The sequence below is a fragment of the Neophocaena asiaeorientalis genome, unplaced genomic scaffold (genome assembly GCF_003031525.2).
Source record: "Neophocaena asiaeorientalis asiaeorientalis breed wild unplaced genomic scaffold, Neophocaena_asiaeorientalis_V1.1 scaffold182, whole genome shotgun sequence".
NCBI lineage: Eukaryota > Metazoa > Chordata > Mammalia > Artiodactyla > Phocoenidae > Neophocaena > Neophocaena asiaeorientalis.
The window spans coordinates 4,674,693-4,689,295 of NW_020174648.1; the positions used below are offsets into that span (position 1 = coordinate 4,674,693).

At 33.9% G+C, this 14,603-nt stretch overlaps 1 protein-coding gene across 1 annotated transcript in view; it reads left to right on the forward strand.

Moving 5' to 3' along the window:
- The window catches only part of COP1 (COP1 E3 ubiquitin ligase), a 269,589-nt gene that overhangs the window by 65,027 nt on the left and 189,959 nt on the right, over window positions 1-14,603 (forward strand). Inside the window, 1 exon segment of the mRNA XM_024758830.1 lies at window positions 6,575-6,643. Coding sequence (XP_024614598.1) covers window positions 6,575-6,643 — 69 coding nt within the window.

Consider the following 14,603-nt stretch of genomic DNA (forward strand, 5'->3'; position numbering starts at 1 on the left):
TGTTTGTTTATCTTGGTTTCTTATTTGATGAATTGCCTATTCGTAGCCTATAACCATTTTCCTAATAGATTGTTTCTTTTTTCTTACTGATTTGTTAGAAGTATGTTTGTGTGTGTGTGTGTGTGTGTGTGTGTGTGTGTGTGTGTGTATTTTGGATATTGCTACTTTGCCAAATGCTATTTTGGTAATTGAATTAGTTGAATTGTATTGTGAGACTGATTTATATGATTTTAGATTGAGTATTTTTCATGATTTCATTTTATTTGTCTCGTTGGCTTGTCAGATAGAACATTTTGTTTGGTTTCTTACTGGTTGCATTTGGGATTTTAATATAATGGCTATTACATTGTACTTTTGAGTAATATTATCCTACTTCATCAGTATTATAAGAACCTTACAACAGTATACTTCCGTTTCTTCTCTCTCAGCCTTTGTACTATTTTTTGTCAAATGTTTTACTTCTATATATGTTATAACCATCCCCCCATAAATCATTATTAATTTTGGTTTAAACAATAAATTATGTTTTTTGGAGATTTTTAAGAAGTTCTGTATATACATATATTTATCATTTCTGGTATACTTCATTGTCTTGTTTTCCATTCACTCTTTCATTCATTCTTTCATGTGTGTTTTTTAAAAATATATATATATATTTATTTATTTAGGGCTGCATTGGGTCTTCGTTGTTGCGCGTGGGCTTTCTCTAGTTGAGATGAGCGTGGGCTCCTCTTCTTTGTGGTGCATGGGCTCCTCGTTGCAATAGCTTATCTTGTTGCAGAGCACGGGCTCTAGGCACGCGGGCTTCAGTAGTTGTGGCGCACGGGCTTAGTTGCTCTGCAGCATGTGGGATCTTCCTGGACCAGGGATTGAACCCGTGTCCCTTGCATTGGCAGGCGGATTCTTAACCACTCTGCCACCAGGGAAGTCCCCATTCATTCTTCTGAATTCCATCTGTAATTTTCCTTCCACCTGAAGGACAGCTTTTATCATTTCTTTAGTGTAGATCTGCTGGTGATGAATCTTTCACCTTCTATATCTGAGAAAGCCTTTATTTACCCTTTATGCCAGAAAGGCAGTTCCAAATGAGTATAGAATTCTAGATTTAATTTTTTTCTTTCAGTATTTTAAAGATGTTGCTCCATTGTCCATTGTCTTGCATTGTTTCAGATGAGAAGTCTTTATCCTCAGAATGAAATGTATTTCTCTCAGTTTAAAATGTTCTTTTTGTGGTTTTAAGTATTTTGACTTTGATATACCTTGGTATAGTTTCCCCCCTGCCATGTTTCTTGTTCTTGGGGTTCTTTGAGATTCTTGGATTGGTAGGATTATAGTTTCCATAAGATTTGGAAAATTTTTGGTCATTATTTCTTCAAATATTTTTCTGTCACCTTTTCCACTTTGGGAACTCCAATTACACATCTGTTAGGTTGGTTGAAGTTATACCACAGCTCACACATAAACAGTTCTGCTTATTTATGTTTTATCTTTTTCCCCTGTCTAGTTCATTTTGGATAGTTTCTATTTCTGTTGTCACGTTCACTACTTTTTTCTATAATCTGTTGTCTCTCCTTAACTTGGAGAACACATATAGGTAGTTATAGTAACTTTTTTATGACTGTATTTGCTTATTTTATTACTTGTGTCATTGCTGCATCTGTTTTTATTGATGGATTTTTTCGCCTTATTTTGGGCCGTATTTTCCTTATTTGCATGCTTATTAATCTTTTGATTGGATGCCAGAAATTGTACATTTTAACTTGTTTAGTGTTGCTATTTTTGTATTCCTTTACACGTTTCTAAACTTCGTTCTGGCATGTAGTTAAGTATTTTCAAAACAGTTTGATTATCTTGAAGCTTGTTTTTTAAGCTTTGTTAGGTAGAGCTAGAATAGATTTTTGGCAGTCTCATTGAGTGTTCTACCTGATGCCTGTGTATTTCGAGGTTTTTCTGCCTAGCTCCTGGGATAATGTATTATTTCTGGTCCTTTGTCTGAAATTCATCCATTCATATAACTCGCCTGCTGTTTTGTTGATTAAAGTAGGAATTCTATCTTTCTCATTGCATTTTAGCCAGTAACTTCAATTTGTTTGCTTTTGGTCCATTGAAATTTATTGTGATTTTTTTTTTTTTTATGGCTCACTATATGGTCTGTTTTGTTAAATGTTCACCTTCATTTAAAAGCAGTGTGTTATTTGCTGTGCTTTATAAATGTAGAGTTTGTTAATATTATTCAAAAACTTATTTTCTCCTTGCTCCATCAATTATTGATTGGGGTATGTTAAAAATACAATTTTTGATTGTTTATTTTTCATTGATTTCTATGATTTTTACTTCATGTATTTTGAAGCCCGTTATTAGGTGCATACATGTTTAGGATTGTTATGTCTTCTGGATGAATCATCCCCTTTGTCACTATGAATTGTATATGTTTATTGCTGGAAATATACTTTGTTCTGGAGTCTGATTTTATATTTTCTGATGTTAATATAGCCTCAGTAGCTTAGTTATGACTAGAGTTTCTATGGTATATTCTTCTGTACCCTTTTACTTTTCTTCTGTTGTTTTTATATTTTAAAAATGTGTCTCTTAACTGTATGTAATTGAGTTTTTAATGCAATCTAGTAAGCTCATTAATTCAAATACTTAAGTTCATTTAAATGTAATATATAATAATTATCAATGTGGTCAGGCTTGAGGTCTACCATGTTGGTATTTGTTTTCTGTTTTTCCATATATTCCTTATTTACCCTTTCTCCTTTCTTGCTTTCTTTACAGATCATTGAGTTTCCAGGGTTTCATTTTAGTATACCATCTTTGTTTTTCGCATATTGCTTATTATTGTATTTCTAGTGGTTTCTCTAAAGATTGCAAAATGCCTTTTTTACTTTGCACAGTCAACCTTGAGTTTATAGTATGCCACTTCAAGGACATTGTATTCACAGTCAACACTGAATATACAGTTGACCCTTAAACAATGCAGCTATTAGGCATGCTGACGCCTGCAAAGTTGTAAATCCTCATCTAACTTTATAATCAGCCCTCCATATCCACGGTTCATTATCCATGGATTCAACCAGCTATGGATAGTGTAGTACTGCAGTTTGTATTTATCGAAAAAAATCCATGTATAAGTGGACCCATGCAGTTCAAACGTGTGTTGTTCAAGGGTCAACTATATACCATTTAATGGAAAGTGCAAGATCTTATAGTATTTCAATTTACCAAGCTCCTGCCTTTTGTGATTCAAATTATATTATAAACCCCACCAGTTATTTTTGCTATAAACAGTTAATAGTCTTTTGAAGAAATGATGCAAAAAAAAGAAACAGAAAAGACCCTTTTAAACCAAAATATTTACCCTTTGAGATGTCTCCATTTTCTCTTGTAGATCTGAGGTTCCATCTCAGTCATTTCCCTTTTGTCTGTATAATTTTCTTTACTATTTCTTGTATAGATGATAGTTTTGTTCTGTATAGAAGTCTAGTTTTTTTTTCTTTTAACATTTTAAAGACATATTTTCATTTTCTATTTGCTCCTTTGTTTCTGATGAAATTTTCAGTCATTCTTAATCTTCTTCCCCTAGTGTATCGTTTTTAGCTGCTTTTAAGATGTTCTTTTTGACATTAGTTTTCAGTTTGACTGTGATATTCCTAGCTTTCATTTAAAAAATATTCATCCTGCTTGTGTTTCACAGGAGGATCTGTTTGTTGAACATGTGAACCATTATTTATTCAGCCCTTTGCTCTCTCTCCTTTTCCTTAGGATTCAAGTCATATGTTTTATTGTTTCATTTTTTAAAAATAATTTATTTTATTTATTTTTGTCTGCGTTGGGTCTTCGTTGGTGCGCGTGGGCCTTCTCTAGTTGTGGAGAGTGTGGGCTACTCTTCATTGTGGTGTGCGTGCTCATTGTGGTGGCTTCTCTTGTTGCAGAGCATGGGCTCTAGGCTCACAGGCTTCAGTAGTCATGGCATGCGGGCTCAGTAGTCGTGGTACACAGGCTTAGTTGCTCTGTGGCATGTGGGATCTTCCCAGACCAGGGCTCAAACCCGTGTCTCCTGCATTGGCAGGCAGATTCTTAACCACTGCGCCACCAGGGAAGCCCTTTATTGTTTCATATTATCCCACATATTTCTGATGCTCTGTTTTTATTTTTTCTCTCTCTGAATCGGATTAAGTAATTTATATTGAACTGTCTTTGAATTCATTATTCCTTTCCTCGGCTCTGTCCATCTGTTCCTAACTTCATTCATAGTTTTTTCACTTTTATTTCAGACTTTTTATTCTTCATTTCTAGGTTTACACTTTGTTCTTTCAATTCTTTTCTAATTCTCCTTTTTTTCACTCATTTTGTCCATTTTCTCAATTCTTTTTTTTATACAGCAGGTTTTTATTATCTGTTTTATACATATTAGTGTATATATGTCAATCCCAATCTCCCAGTTCATCCCACCAACCCCCCCTTAATTCTTTAATAATATAGAGACATATTTTAAAGTCTTTTTTGCTCATTCCAGCAAGTGGGTCACCTGTGAATTTCATTCTTTTGCCTGTGTTTTTTTTTTTAATTTAATTAAATTAATTAATTAATTTATTTTTGGCTGTGTTGGGTCTTCGTTGTGGTGCATGGGCTTCTCATTGCAGTGGCTTCTCTTGTTGCGGAGCACGGGCTCTAGGCATGTGGGCTTCAGTAGTTGTGGCACGCAGGCTCAGTAGTTGTGGCTCGCGGGCTCCAGAGCACAGGCTCAGCAGTTGTGGCACTTGGGCCCAGCCACTCCGCAGCATGTTGGATCTTCCCTGACTAGGGCTTGAACCCATGTCCCCTGCATTGGCAGGCGGATTCCCAACCGCTGGGCCACCAGGGAAGTCCCATTTTGCCTGTTTTTTTCTCTTGACTTTTCCTACTTCTTTCCCTGTCTTGTAATTTTAAAGTTGTATTCAAGAGCAGTAAAGAGACTAAAGTAGTTAATACTTTCTTTCTGAATGGTCTTGCCTTTCCCTTTGTCAGGGAGCAAGGATAAGAGACTCACCTCTTTGGTCTAATCAGTAATTTAGCTGAGTTGGTGCTCAGTTGTTGCTTGAGCTAGTTTCAGTTCATTGAAAGTGAAGTTGGGAATTCTATGACAGTCCAGTGGTTAGGATTCTGTGCTTTCACTGCCGAGGGCCTGGGTTCAGTCCCTGGTCAGGGAACTAAGATCCTGCAAGCTGAAGTGGCCATGCTTTTTTGTAGTATGTGCAATATCTCAGTGAGTCTTCAAATTTTGACTGGCGTATTCTTATCAATCTATAAACATACAGATTCCTGGAATCTTTTCTAGAGTAACAGAATCATATAAAATCCGTCCCAGTGTCTATTTTTAAAAATGCCTTAAATAATTCTCTTGCATAGCCAGGTAAATGAAAGTTTTATTAATCTTTCTTATTTTTGTTTGTTTTAGAAATGCTCCACTGGACTTTTTTATTCTTTTAAAATATGTATAGGAAATTTAGAATTGTAATTGTTCATAAACCATGTCTTATTGTTATTCCACTTTTAGCTTTTGATATTCTTTTTATGTATATTTATCAGATGTAGCTGAAATTCATTGGTTCATTGTGTACATTTTAATACTAAAAGGTATCTTTTTGTAATTTTATTTAATTTATTTATTTTGGCTGTGCTTGCGGGATCTTAGTTCCCCTAACAGGGGTTGAACCCACTCCCTCGGCATTGAAAGGGCAGAGTCCTAACTATTGGACTACTAGGGAGTTCCCCTGTAATTTTATTTTTTGATAACAAAAAATGTTAAACTTATAATTACCATTTATCTATTACATCTTTGTTTCTGTTACCAATGTGTATTATTTTACCCCCCCTCCACTTGATAATATTAAAATTTTGTTTTTAAATTTTTGAGTTTAACTGAAATCTCTCATATAAATATATTAATTCTCACATCTGTGTGAGTAATTAATGACCAGAAATAGTAAATAGATTTCTGAAAAGCATGAATTTCTTCCTATTTATTATGTTTCTTACTCCCCTGCAAGTTAAATTCTTATGGGGAAAGTGATTTCAGTGTCTAGAAACTACATTGGTTCCACTATGTTTTTGTTTTTTAAATTAAAAAAAAATTTTTTGGCCACACCACACAACATGTGGTATCTTATTAGTTCCCCAACCAGGAATCGAACCCCCACCCGCTGCATTGGAAGCACAGAGTCTTAACACTGGACCACCAGGGAAGTTCCTCCACTACAGTTTTTGTCTTGATGTTTTATTAGTTTGGTTGGGGAAGAGAAAGCCAGGACACATAACAGAATTGCCATTTCCGATAAATAGTTTTTTCTGCATGGTTGATGAGAAATGTAGTTGAAAACACCCGTTTACCCGTTTTTTTCAAGTTAGTTTTAGGGGAAATGGCTTGCTTTTAAAAATGCCAGTTAGCAAGTGGAAAATGACTAAATAGAAATAAGAGACTAACTTAAGTGGATGAGTTAGGTTGCTTCATACTGATTATACTGTGGTGTTAAAGAAAACTTTGAACTCAAAGTTATGTTTTTAAAAGAACAATTATAATTTTCTATTATAGGAATCACATGCAGCCCAACTACAGATCCTTATGGAATTCCTCAAGGTTGCAAGAAGAAATAAGAGAGAGGTATATTATTTTGTGTATTTTACGTAATGTGTCATTTACTATTGTTGACTCTTCCCGTTTTTTTTTCCATTTTTGTGAAGGCATTTCAGGTTAAAAATTTTATTTAAACATTTAAAAGCATTTGAGTTTTCAGGAGTGTTATTTTTTTTAAGCTTTGTTATTTTAACTCCTTTTACGTTTACAACTTGATATTTTAAAAATCCCTTTCTGGAGGTGTGCTAAAAAGTTTTCTATAGGAGTGAATATAATGATGTTACCTCAAAGCTATAAAGAATAGATAATAGAATTATCAAATGGCAGTCTAACTTTCACCCTGAAAAGAAAACGTAGGAAAATTTAGATAATGAACTCTTAAGTAGAGAGGGTTACAATTTTCCTATGATTAAAATACATCTTGGTGGCGGGAAACAAGTAAAAATATAGCTACCTATTTAGAACTTGGAAAGTGTAAGTCATGCAGGATAACTAAAAGATAAGTTTTTATTAATAATTTTATAACAGAATGTCCTAATTTAACATTTATAAGATTCCTCAGTCATTTCACAATAGTATAAAATATGGGAAAATGAAAGGCAAAATCCTGTGTTCTTGGTAGCATGCTAAAATAACTTTGAAAACTGTTTTATATTTAAATTACCAACTGTTATATTTTTACTTTCAGTTGTCTAATTAAGACATTTTTACTCAAAAAAAAAATAACCGTATTTGTTAGGTTCCAGGCCATCTTTATTATTTTTGAAAATAAAAAGATGAGAACTTGTTTTGATGAAGTACTTTAAGTGTGCATTGCCAGAACTTTACATTATCTTAGTTTGATATTTCTGCTTTTTTTGGACTATTCATGATGTCTGTTTTTAACTTTTTCTTACTTTGTTCAGATTGGATTTTTCTGTGTTATGCTAGTGTTGATAGCTAAATGTTCTTTACCTGGTTTATGATTGTATGTTTCTTTAACTTTTACTGAGGTAGCAGTTGTGATTTTAATGTTTTAGTATCTATTAAAAATTACCTTCAGTATGAATTTGAGTTTTATATATTATTCTTGATTTTTAATTTTATTTTTTTGGTGGGTACTTTAACTTCAATTTGCATAAGAGTAACCTGAGGATCTTCTTAGAATCCAAATTCTGATTAAGAGGATGTGTGTTTGAGCCTGATAATCTGCATTTCTAGCACGCTGCAGCTGATGATGCTGTTGGTCCGTGGACCACACTTTGAGTAACAAAGCTGAACATTTTATAGCATACGGAAACAAAATTATTAATTCAGTATGTACACTCAACCGTCTTTGCTATAGCAAATTCTTTGAAAAGTGATAATTTTTTATATTCCGTACATACCTTCTCTCCTTTAAAAACAGAATGTGAAATTGTTTTCCAGTAGTTTTATGTAGTTCTTTTCACCTTCGACTTTGAACTCATCGAGTGAGATTTGGTACATAGGAAATAACCTGATAATGAATCAATTAAGTGAACAGTCCAAACATATGGATATCTGGGGGTTAAATGAAATGGCTGACCACTGTGTATGATCTGAATTGTTTAAGGTTTTCATTAGCCTCTGAGGTTTTTCATACTTCTCTAGTGTCTGTTAATGCTTGCAACATATTTAGATTTGAAATTTTCTCAGGTAAGAAGGATGCAGCATATAACTATAAAATAAACAAGTATGAATGTTCTGGTATTTTTACTAGCAAGCTGACAAGTTAGTCTGCCACAGTTTCATAGATGCTGGCAGAAGACATGAGACTTCTGGGTTGGAAATAAAGTCTTGACTACTCATGGCATATCTGGCAGCATCAGCTTCATGACCTGCAAGTCCCTCAGGGGCGGTTTAGAGATGGGCCTTGGTAGATTCTGCATATACAATGGATATATATTACAACCAAAGAACTTTGAACTTAGGAAACCCCAGTCTTTTAAAGGGGTCTGCTAGCAAATCTGTTCAGTCTTTGCCCTGCAGGGAGACACTATTTTTATTTTATTGATCAGAAAACAAATCTGCCCTCTCTCCTGGAGGAAGTCAGTATTTCTGTCTTGCCAGGGTGTTCACTAAACAGACATCCTTGAAAAGATAATTTGGAACAAAAGTTATCAAAAGATGTGCAGAAATGGGAGAGATCAGTGGAGAATGTTTCCCAACGATAGCTCTTCCTTCTTATATTAATTTGTCCTCTCTCTGATGCAGTGGCCAGTGGCCTCCAATAACTTCTTCTATGATATTGCCTTTGATCACATAGCCCTTAGTATCAGTGTTCCTATATTTTTGTTATTATGTCTGGGTTAATTGTGCTGTAGAATTTTTCAACTTGAGTTTAATTTGAATCTTATAAGATCCTTGTGAATGATAGATTTTTTTTCTCTCTTGGATCATATTTTCTTATGATAGGCAATTTAACCTAGAAACATACTGGTTCCAAGTACTTCTGGATATTGGTGCCTCTTAATATGCAATGATTATACTGTCATTAATATATTTTGGTTTTCTTGTTTTTAGTGTATCCATAATTGAGTGATTCTGAGTATATCAGGTTTAACTACACAAGGGACTCTGAGGAGCTAGGTTAACAAAGTTCTAAAACTTTGAAAATTTGGAGCTAGGATAACAGACTTAAAAACTTACCAGTTACTTTGATTAAATTTCATTAATTTTTCTGTGATTGAAGTCAGGTACACTAGTGATTTGGAAATAGTAAACTTTAGTCTAGAAAATGTAGTTGATTAATACCTCATGATTTAGTACAGACAGAATGAAGTGAGTGGTTATTTTTTTTTACATATATTATAAAGTATATATTTGTGTGTTTAATCCTCAAAGTGAATATGGTTGTTAAAGGTCTTATCTCCTGTAGTATAATTTTATACTTGAACTTATTCAAGCAAAATACAGACTCACCAGGAGACAAACTACTATTTCTGATTTTCTTTTCCTAAGATTAACATTCAGACTTTGAAAATTAACTTTGTGATTTTATGCTTGACTTTTAATTGCAGTTATGATGAGTCTAAACCAAGACTCTGAATCTGCTTTTCAGATTTAACATACTTATTTGTTCCAATGTCACATCTTGCTGTTAGAATCCTACATTTAATTTTTATTTGTGATTTATTTTTTTCCTTGACTCTCCTTTGAATATTAAGAGAAAGGAATGTGCAAGGCACATAGTAGGCATTTTCATTAGTTATCTATTGCTGTGTAACAAGTTACCCTCAAATTTAACGGCTTAAAAACATCATTTAATATCTTGTGTCAGGAATCTTGGTGCAGAGTAACTGAGTGCCTTTGCTCAGGGTTTCTCACCAAGCTACGCTCCAGGTGTTGGCCAGGGCAGCAGTTATCTTAAGGTTCGACTGGGATAGGAATGCTTCCCAGTTCACTCGTTGGCTGTTGGAAAGTGATACCATATTCTTACCACATGGGCTTCTCCATAGGATAAATTACTGTGTGGCAGCTGACTTCCTTCACAGGGAGCAAGAGGGGGTTTTGAGGACAGCAGTCTGATGCTTTTTGTAGATTAATCTTGAAAGTTACATCTCAACAAGTGTTCTGTTTTTTCCATTAGAAGCAAATCTTTGGGTCCAGCCTATACAAAGAGAGGGAATTACATAAGGGTGTGAATTCTGAGGTGGGAATCTTTGGAGGCTTTCTTACAGCCAGCCTACCACAGCACTTAATAAATGTATGTTTTTAAATGAACATGTTATTCTTTCTTCATGGTCAGATTGAACAAAAGGGCTTTAGGTTCCATGTAAAAGCCAGTCTCCTCTGTGCAAATTTGTACCAGCATTTGAACAATTACCTTATATTTCATACGATTTAATTTTAACATATACTTTTGGATATTTGTGGTACCTGTTTAATTCATTGTAATAGGACAGTTTTGATGAGTCTTGGTTTCCTTTTGGTTTTGTTCAGAATTTTATTTTGAATATTTGAAAGAATTGAATTTTACAATGTTTTTATATGAAATAAAGCACAGAAAAGTTCGTAAAACAAATTTACAGTTTAAAGATTCATGGTAGAGTGATCATCCGTGTGACCATCATCCTGATTAAACAATAGATTTTTGCTAGGCTTCCTGAAGCTCCCTCCCTACCCTTTCCAGATTATAGCCTTCTCCCTTGCCCATTAGGTAGTCAATATTCTGATATTTATGGTAATCACCTCTCTGTTTTTCTTTATTGTTTTGATGCCTAAGTATTTATAAGTCTCTTCTTTTGAACTAATATAAATGCACTTCTGCATTATATAATGTTCTGTTCTTGTCTTTGGCTCAGTGCTAAGATTCATCCCCATTGTTGTATATGGCTATAATTGATTCATTTTTGTTGTTGTATAGTATTCTATTAAATGAATACACCCCATTTTTGTTGTTGATGGACTTGTGAGTTGTTTTTGGTTTTGAGCTATTTACAATGTTACTATCTTATATATTTATCCAGGTATATTAGCATATATCTTTCTATGCTACACATGTAGAAGTGGAATTAATGAGTCATAGGATATGTACATCTTCAAATTTAATAGATAATGCCAAACAATGCCTGAGCAGTGTATTGGTTACTCTTCCTACAGGCATTGTAGGAATGTTCCCATTGCACTATATTATTGCCAGTACTTGGTGGCAATAGACTTTTTTCAGTTTAGCAAATCTTAGGATATGTATTGCTATCTCTTTGAGGTTTTAAGTTGCATTTCCCTGAGACCAGTGAGGTTGAGTACACAGTACTATGAATTGGCCATTGGGATTTTTGGGTATGTGTGAAGTACTTGTTTAAAGCTTTGTGCATCTTTTCTATTTAGTTGATTTTCTTTTTTTTTTTTTTTTTGTGGTACGCGGGCCTCTCACTGTTGTGGCCTCTCCTGCCGCGGAGCACAGGCTCCGGACGCGCAGGCTCAGCGGCCATGGCTCACGGGCCCAGCCGCTCCACGGTACGTGGGATCCTCCCAGACCGGGGCACGAACCCGCGCCCCCTGCATTGGCAGGCGGACTCCCAACCACTGCGCCACCAGGGAAGCCCAGTTGATTTTCTTATTGGTTTATTGTTTATATATTCTAGATAAAAGTTCTTTGTTCTATCTATCTATCTATCTATCTCTGTATCTACTTATCTGTAGCAAATCTTTTACCCCTCTAATTGGGCTGCTTTTTCCATTGTCTTAATGATGTCATTTGATGAGCAGAAGTTTCTGTCTATAATAGAGTCAAATTCATTAGTCGTTCCTGTTATAATTAGTACCTTGTATGTTAGGTAAAGAATTCTCCACCTGAGGTCATGAAGACATTTTACTATATTACCTACTTGAATCTTTACCTTTTATTTTTCATACTCGCATCTATAATCTACTTGGGAATTTTTCATATGGATGTCCAGATGTCCAAGCATCCTTAATTAAAAAGTCCATCCTTTTCCCATTGCTTTGAAATACCACATCTGTCATACATCATGTGTCCATACATGTGTGGGTCTGTTTCTAGGCTCTTTTCTGCTCCACTGGTCTGTTTGTCCATCTTTCTGGCAATACCACATTGTATTAAATACTAGAACTTTAAAGTAAGTTACTGTTCTTTTTTAGGAAAGTCTCAGCTATTCATGGCTCTTTGTATTTCTCTATAAATATTAGAACCAGCTGATACATTTCCATGGTACACCTGCTGTGATCTTTACTGGGATTACTTTGACTCCATAGATGAATTTGGGAGACTATCTTTACAATATTGAGTCCTCTAGCCTTTGAACGTGGTATTTCTTTCTGTATATCTAGATCCTTAAGAATGTCCTTAAAAATTTTGATATTTTTCAGGGTATTATTCTTACACGTCTTTATTTTAGAGTTGTTCTTAGGTCTTCAATCATTTTTATGCTATTGTAAGTGATGTCTGTGTCTTTAATTTCAGTTTCTTACTATTTGTTGCTGGTATATAGAAATGCAGTTGATTTTGACACATTTCTTTTGGTATCCAGCAACCTTGTTAAAATCATTAATTCTAATAATTTATTTGTAGATTATTTTATGTTTTCTGTGTACGCATCATCATCTGCAAATAATAACAGTTTAGTTTCTTTCTTTATGATCCTTATATCCTTTATTTATTTTTCTTGTCTTACTCTGCTGGCTAGGACATCCGGTACAATGATGAATAGAAGTGGTGATAGCGGGGCATCCTAGTCTTGGTGCTGATCTCAAAGTGAAAGCTTTCGACGTGTCACCATTAGGTATGATGTTTTCTGTAGGTTTTTGGTAGGTATTTTTTTTTTTTTATCATTCAAGGAGCTAAGTTTCTATTCCCAGTTTCCTAAAAGGATTTTTTTTTTAAATTATAAGTGGGGGTTGAGTATTCTCCAAAATTTTTGTGCAATTGAGATGATATTTTTTTTTCATTATTTTATACTGGATAATTACATTGGTTTAACACTAAAAAGTCAATCAACTTTGCACCTAGGGTGACCAACTGTCCTGATTTGCCCAAGAGTATTCTAGTTTTATCACTGAATGTTCTGCATTCTAGAAACCCCATCAGGACAGTTGTTTGCCCTACTTGCCTTCCTTATTGCATCTGTATTCATTAATGAGATTGTTCTTTAATTTTTTTTTTACACTGATCTTGTCCAATTTTGTTATAAAGATAGCTTTATCAAATGAGTTGGGGAATGTACCCTCTTTTTCTATTTTCTGGAAGAATCTGTATAATCTAGGATCGATGTCTTTGCTGAATGTTTAAGGATTTTGCTGGAGAAGCTATCTGGACCTGTTGTTTGCAGAAGCTTTTAAAGTATTGATTCAGTTACTGCTTATTCAGATTTTTGTTTTAGGTACCATTTTTGACATGTTATACTTTTTCTAACATTGTCTGTTTCATCTAAATTTTCAAATTTATTGCTATTAGCTTCGTCTTAATACTAAGTTTTTAATGTCCCCAGACTTTTTAGTGATGTCTTTCATTCCTGACTCTGCTTATTGGTGCTGTGCATTTCTCTCTTTTTTCTTGATCAGTTCTTGCCAGGAATGTAACAACTTTGAGTTTTATCTAGGAACAAACTTTCAGTTTTATATTCTCTATTTTGTTTTCCATTTTATTAATACCCTCTTTATAATTACAGTTTCCATCCTTCTACTTTCTTTGGTTTTATTTTGTTGTTTCTTTTCTAATTTGTTAATTTGGATATACATATTAGTAGGCAGACTTTTTTCTAATATAGGCATTTGAGGCCACAATTTTTCTTTTAGTTGAATCTAAAAATTATGGTATGGCATTTTTTTGTTATTCCTTAGTTCAAAATAGTTTCTAATTTTCATTATAGTTTTTCTTAGGCATGTGTGTTATTTAGAGATAAACTTATTACTTGGATGTGGGGATTTTCTTTTTTTTTTAAATTCTGGATTTCTGTTATAATTGCATTGTTATCAGAAAATAATTAGTGTTTTTCTTAATATGATATTTGCATTATCCCCGTTAGTTCATTAAATTTTGAAATATTTGTGCTTGAAAAGAATGTGTTTCCTGCAATTGCATGGTGTGGTGTAAAGTTTGTTAAATATATGGTGAGAATTTTTTGCATCCTTACTGAGTCTTTGGTTCCTTGTTATATCACTTACTTATTTGAGGTGAGTTTCTTATAGACAGCAGAGTTTTTTCATTCACGTTGCCTGGCTCAGCAGTCTTAGAATTTTGTATTTAGACCATTTACATTTAATGTAAATTTAGAGTTTAAGCCTGCCATTTTATTATTTGTTTTACGTTTCTTTTCTCTTTTGAGTTTTTGTTCTTATGTTTTTTCTTTGTTACTTGAATGTATTTATATATTTTTAAAGACCTTGTTTTTTAGAGCAGTTTTAAGTTCACAGAATTGAAAGGAAGCTACAGAGATTTTCCATACATGCTGTAGTAATATGCATTTAAGTTTCCTCCATGTCTTTTCATGGATTGAAAGCTCATTTCTTCTTAGCATTGAATATT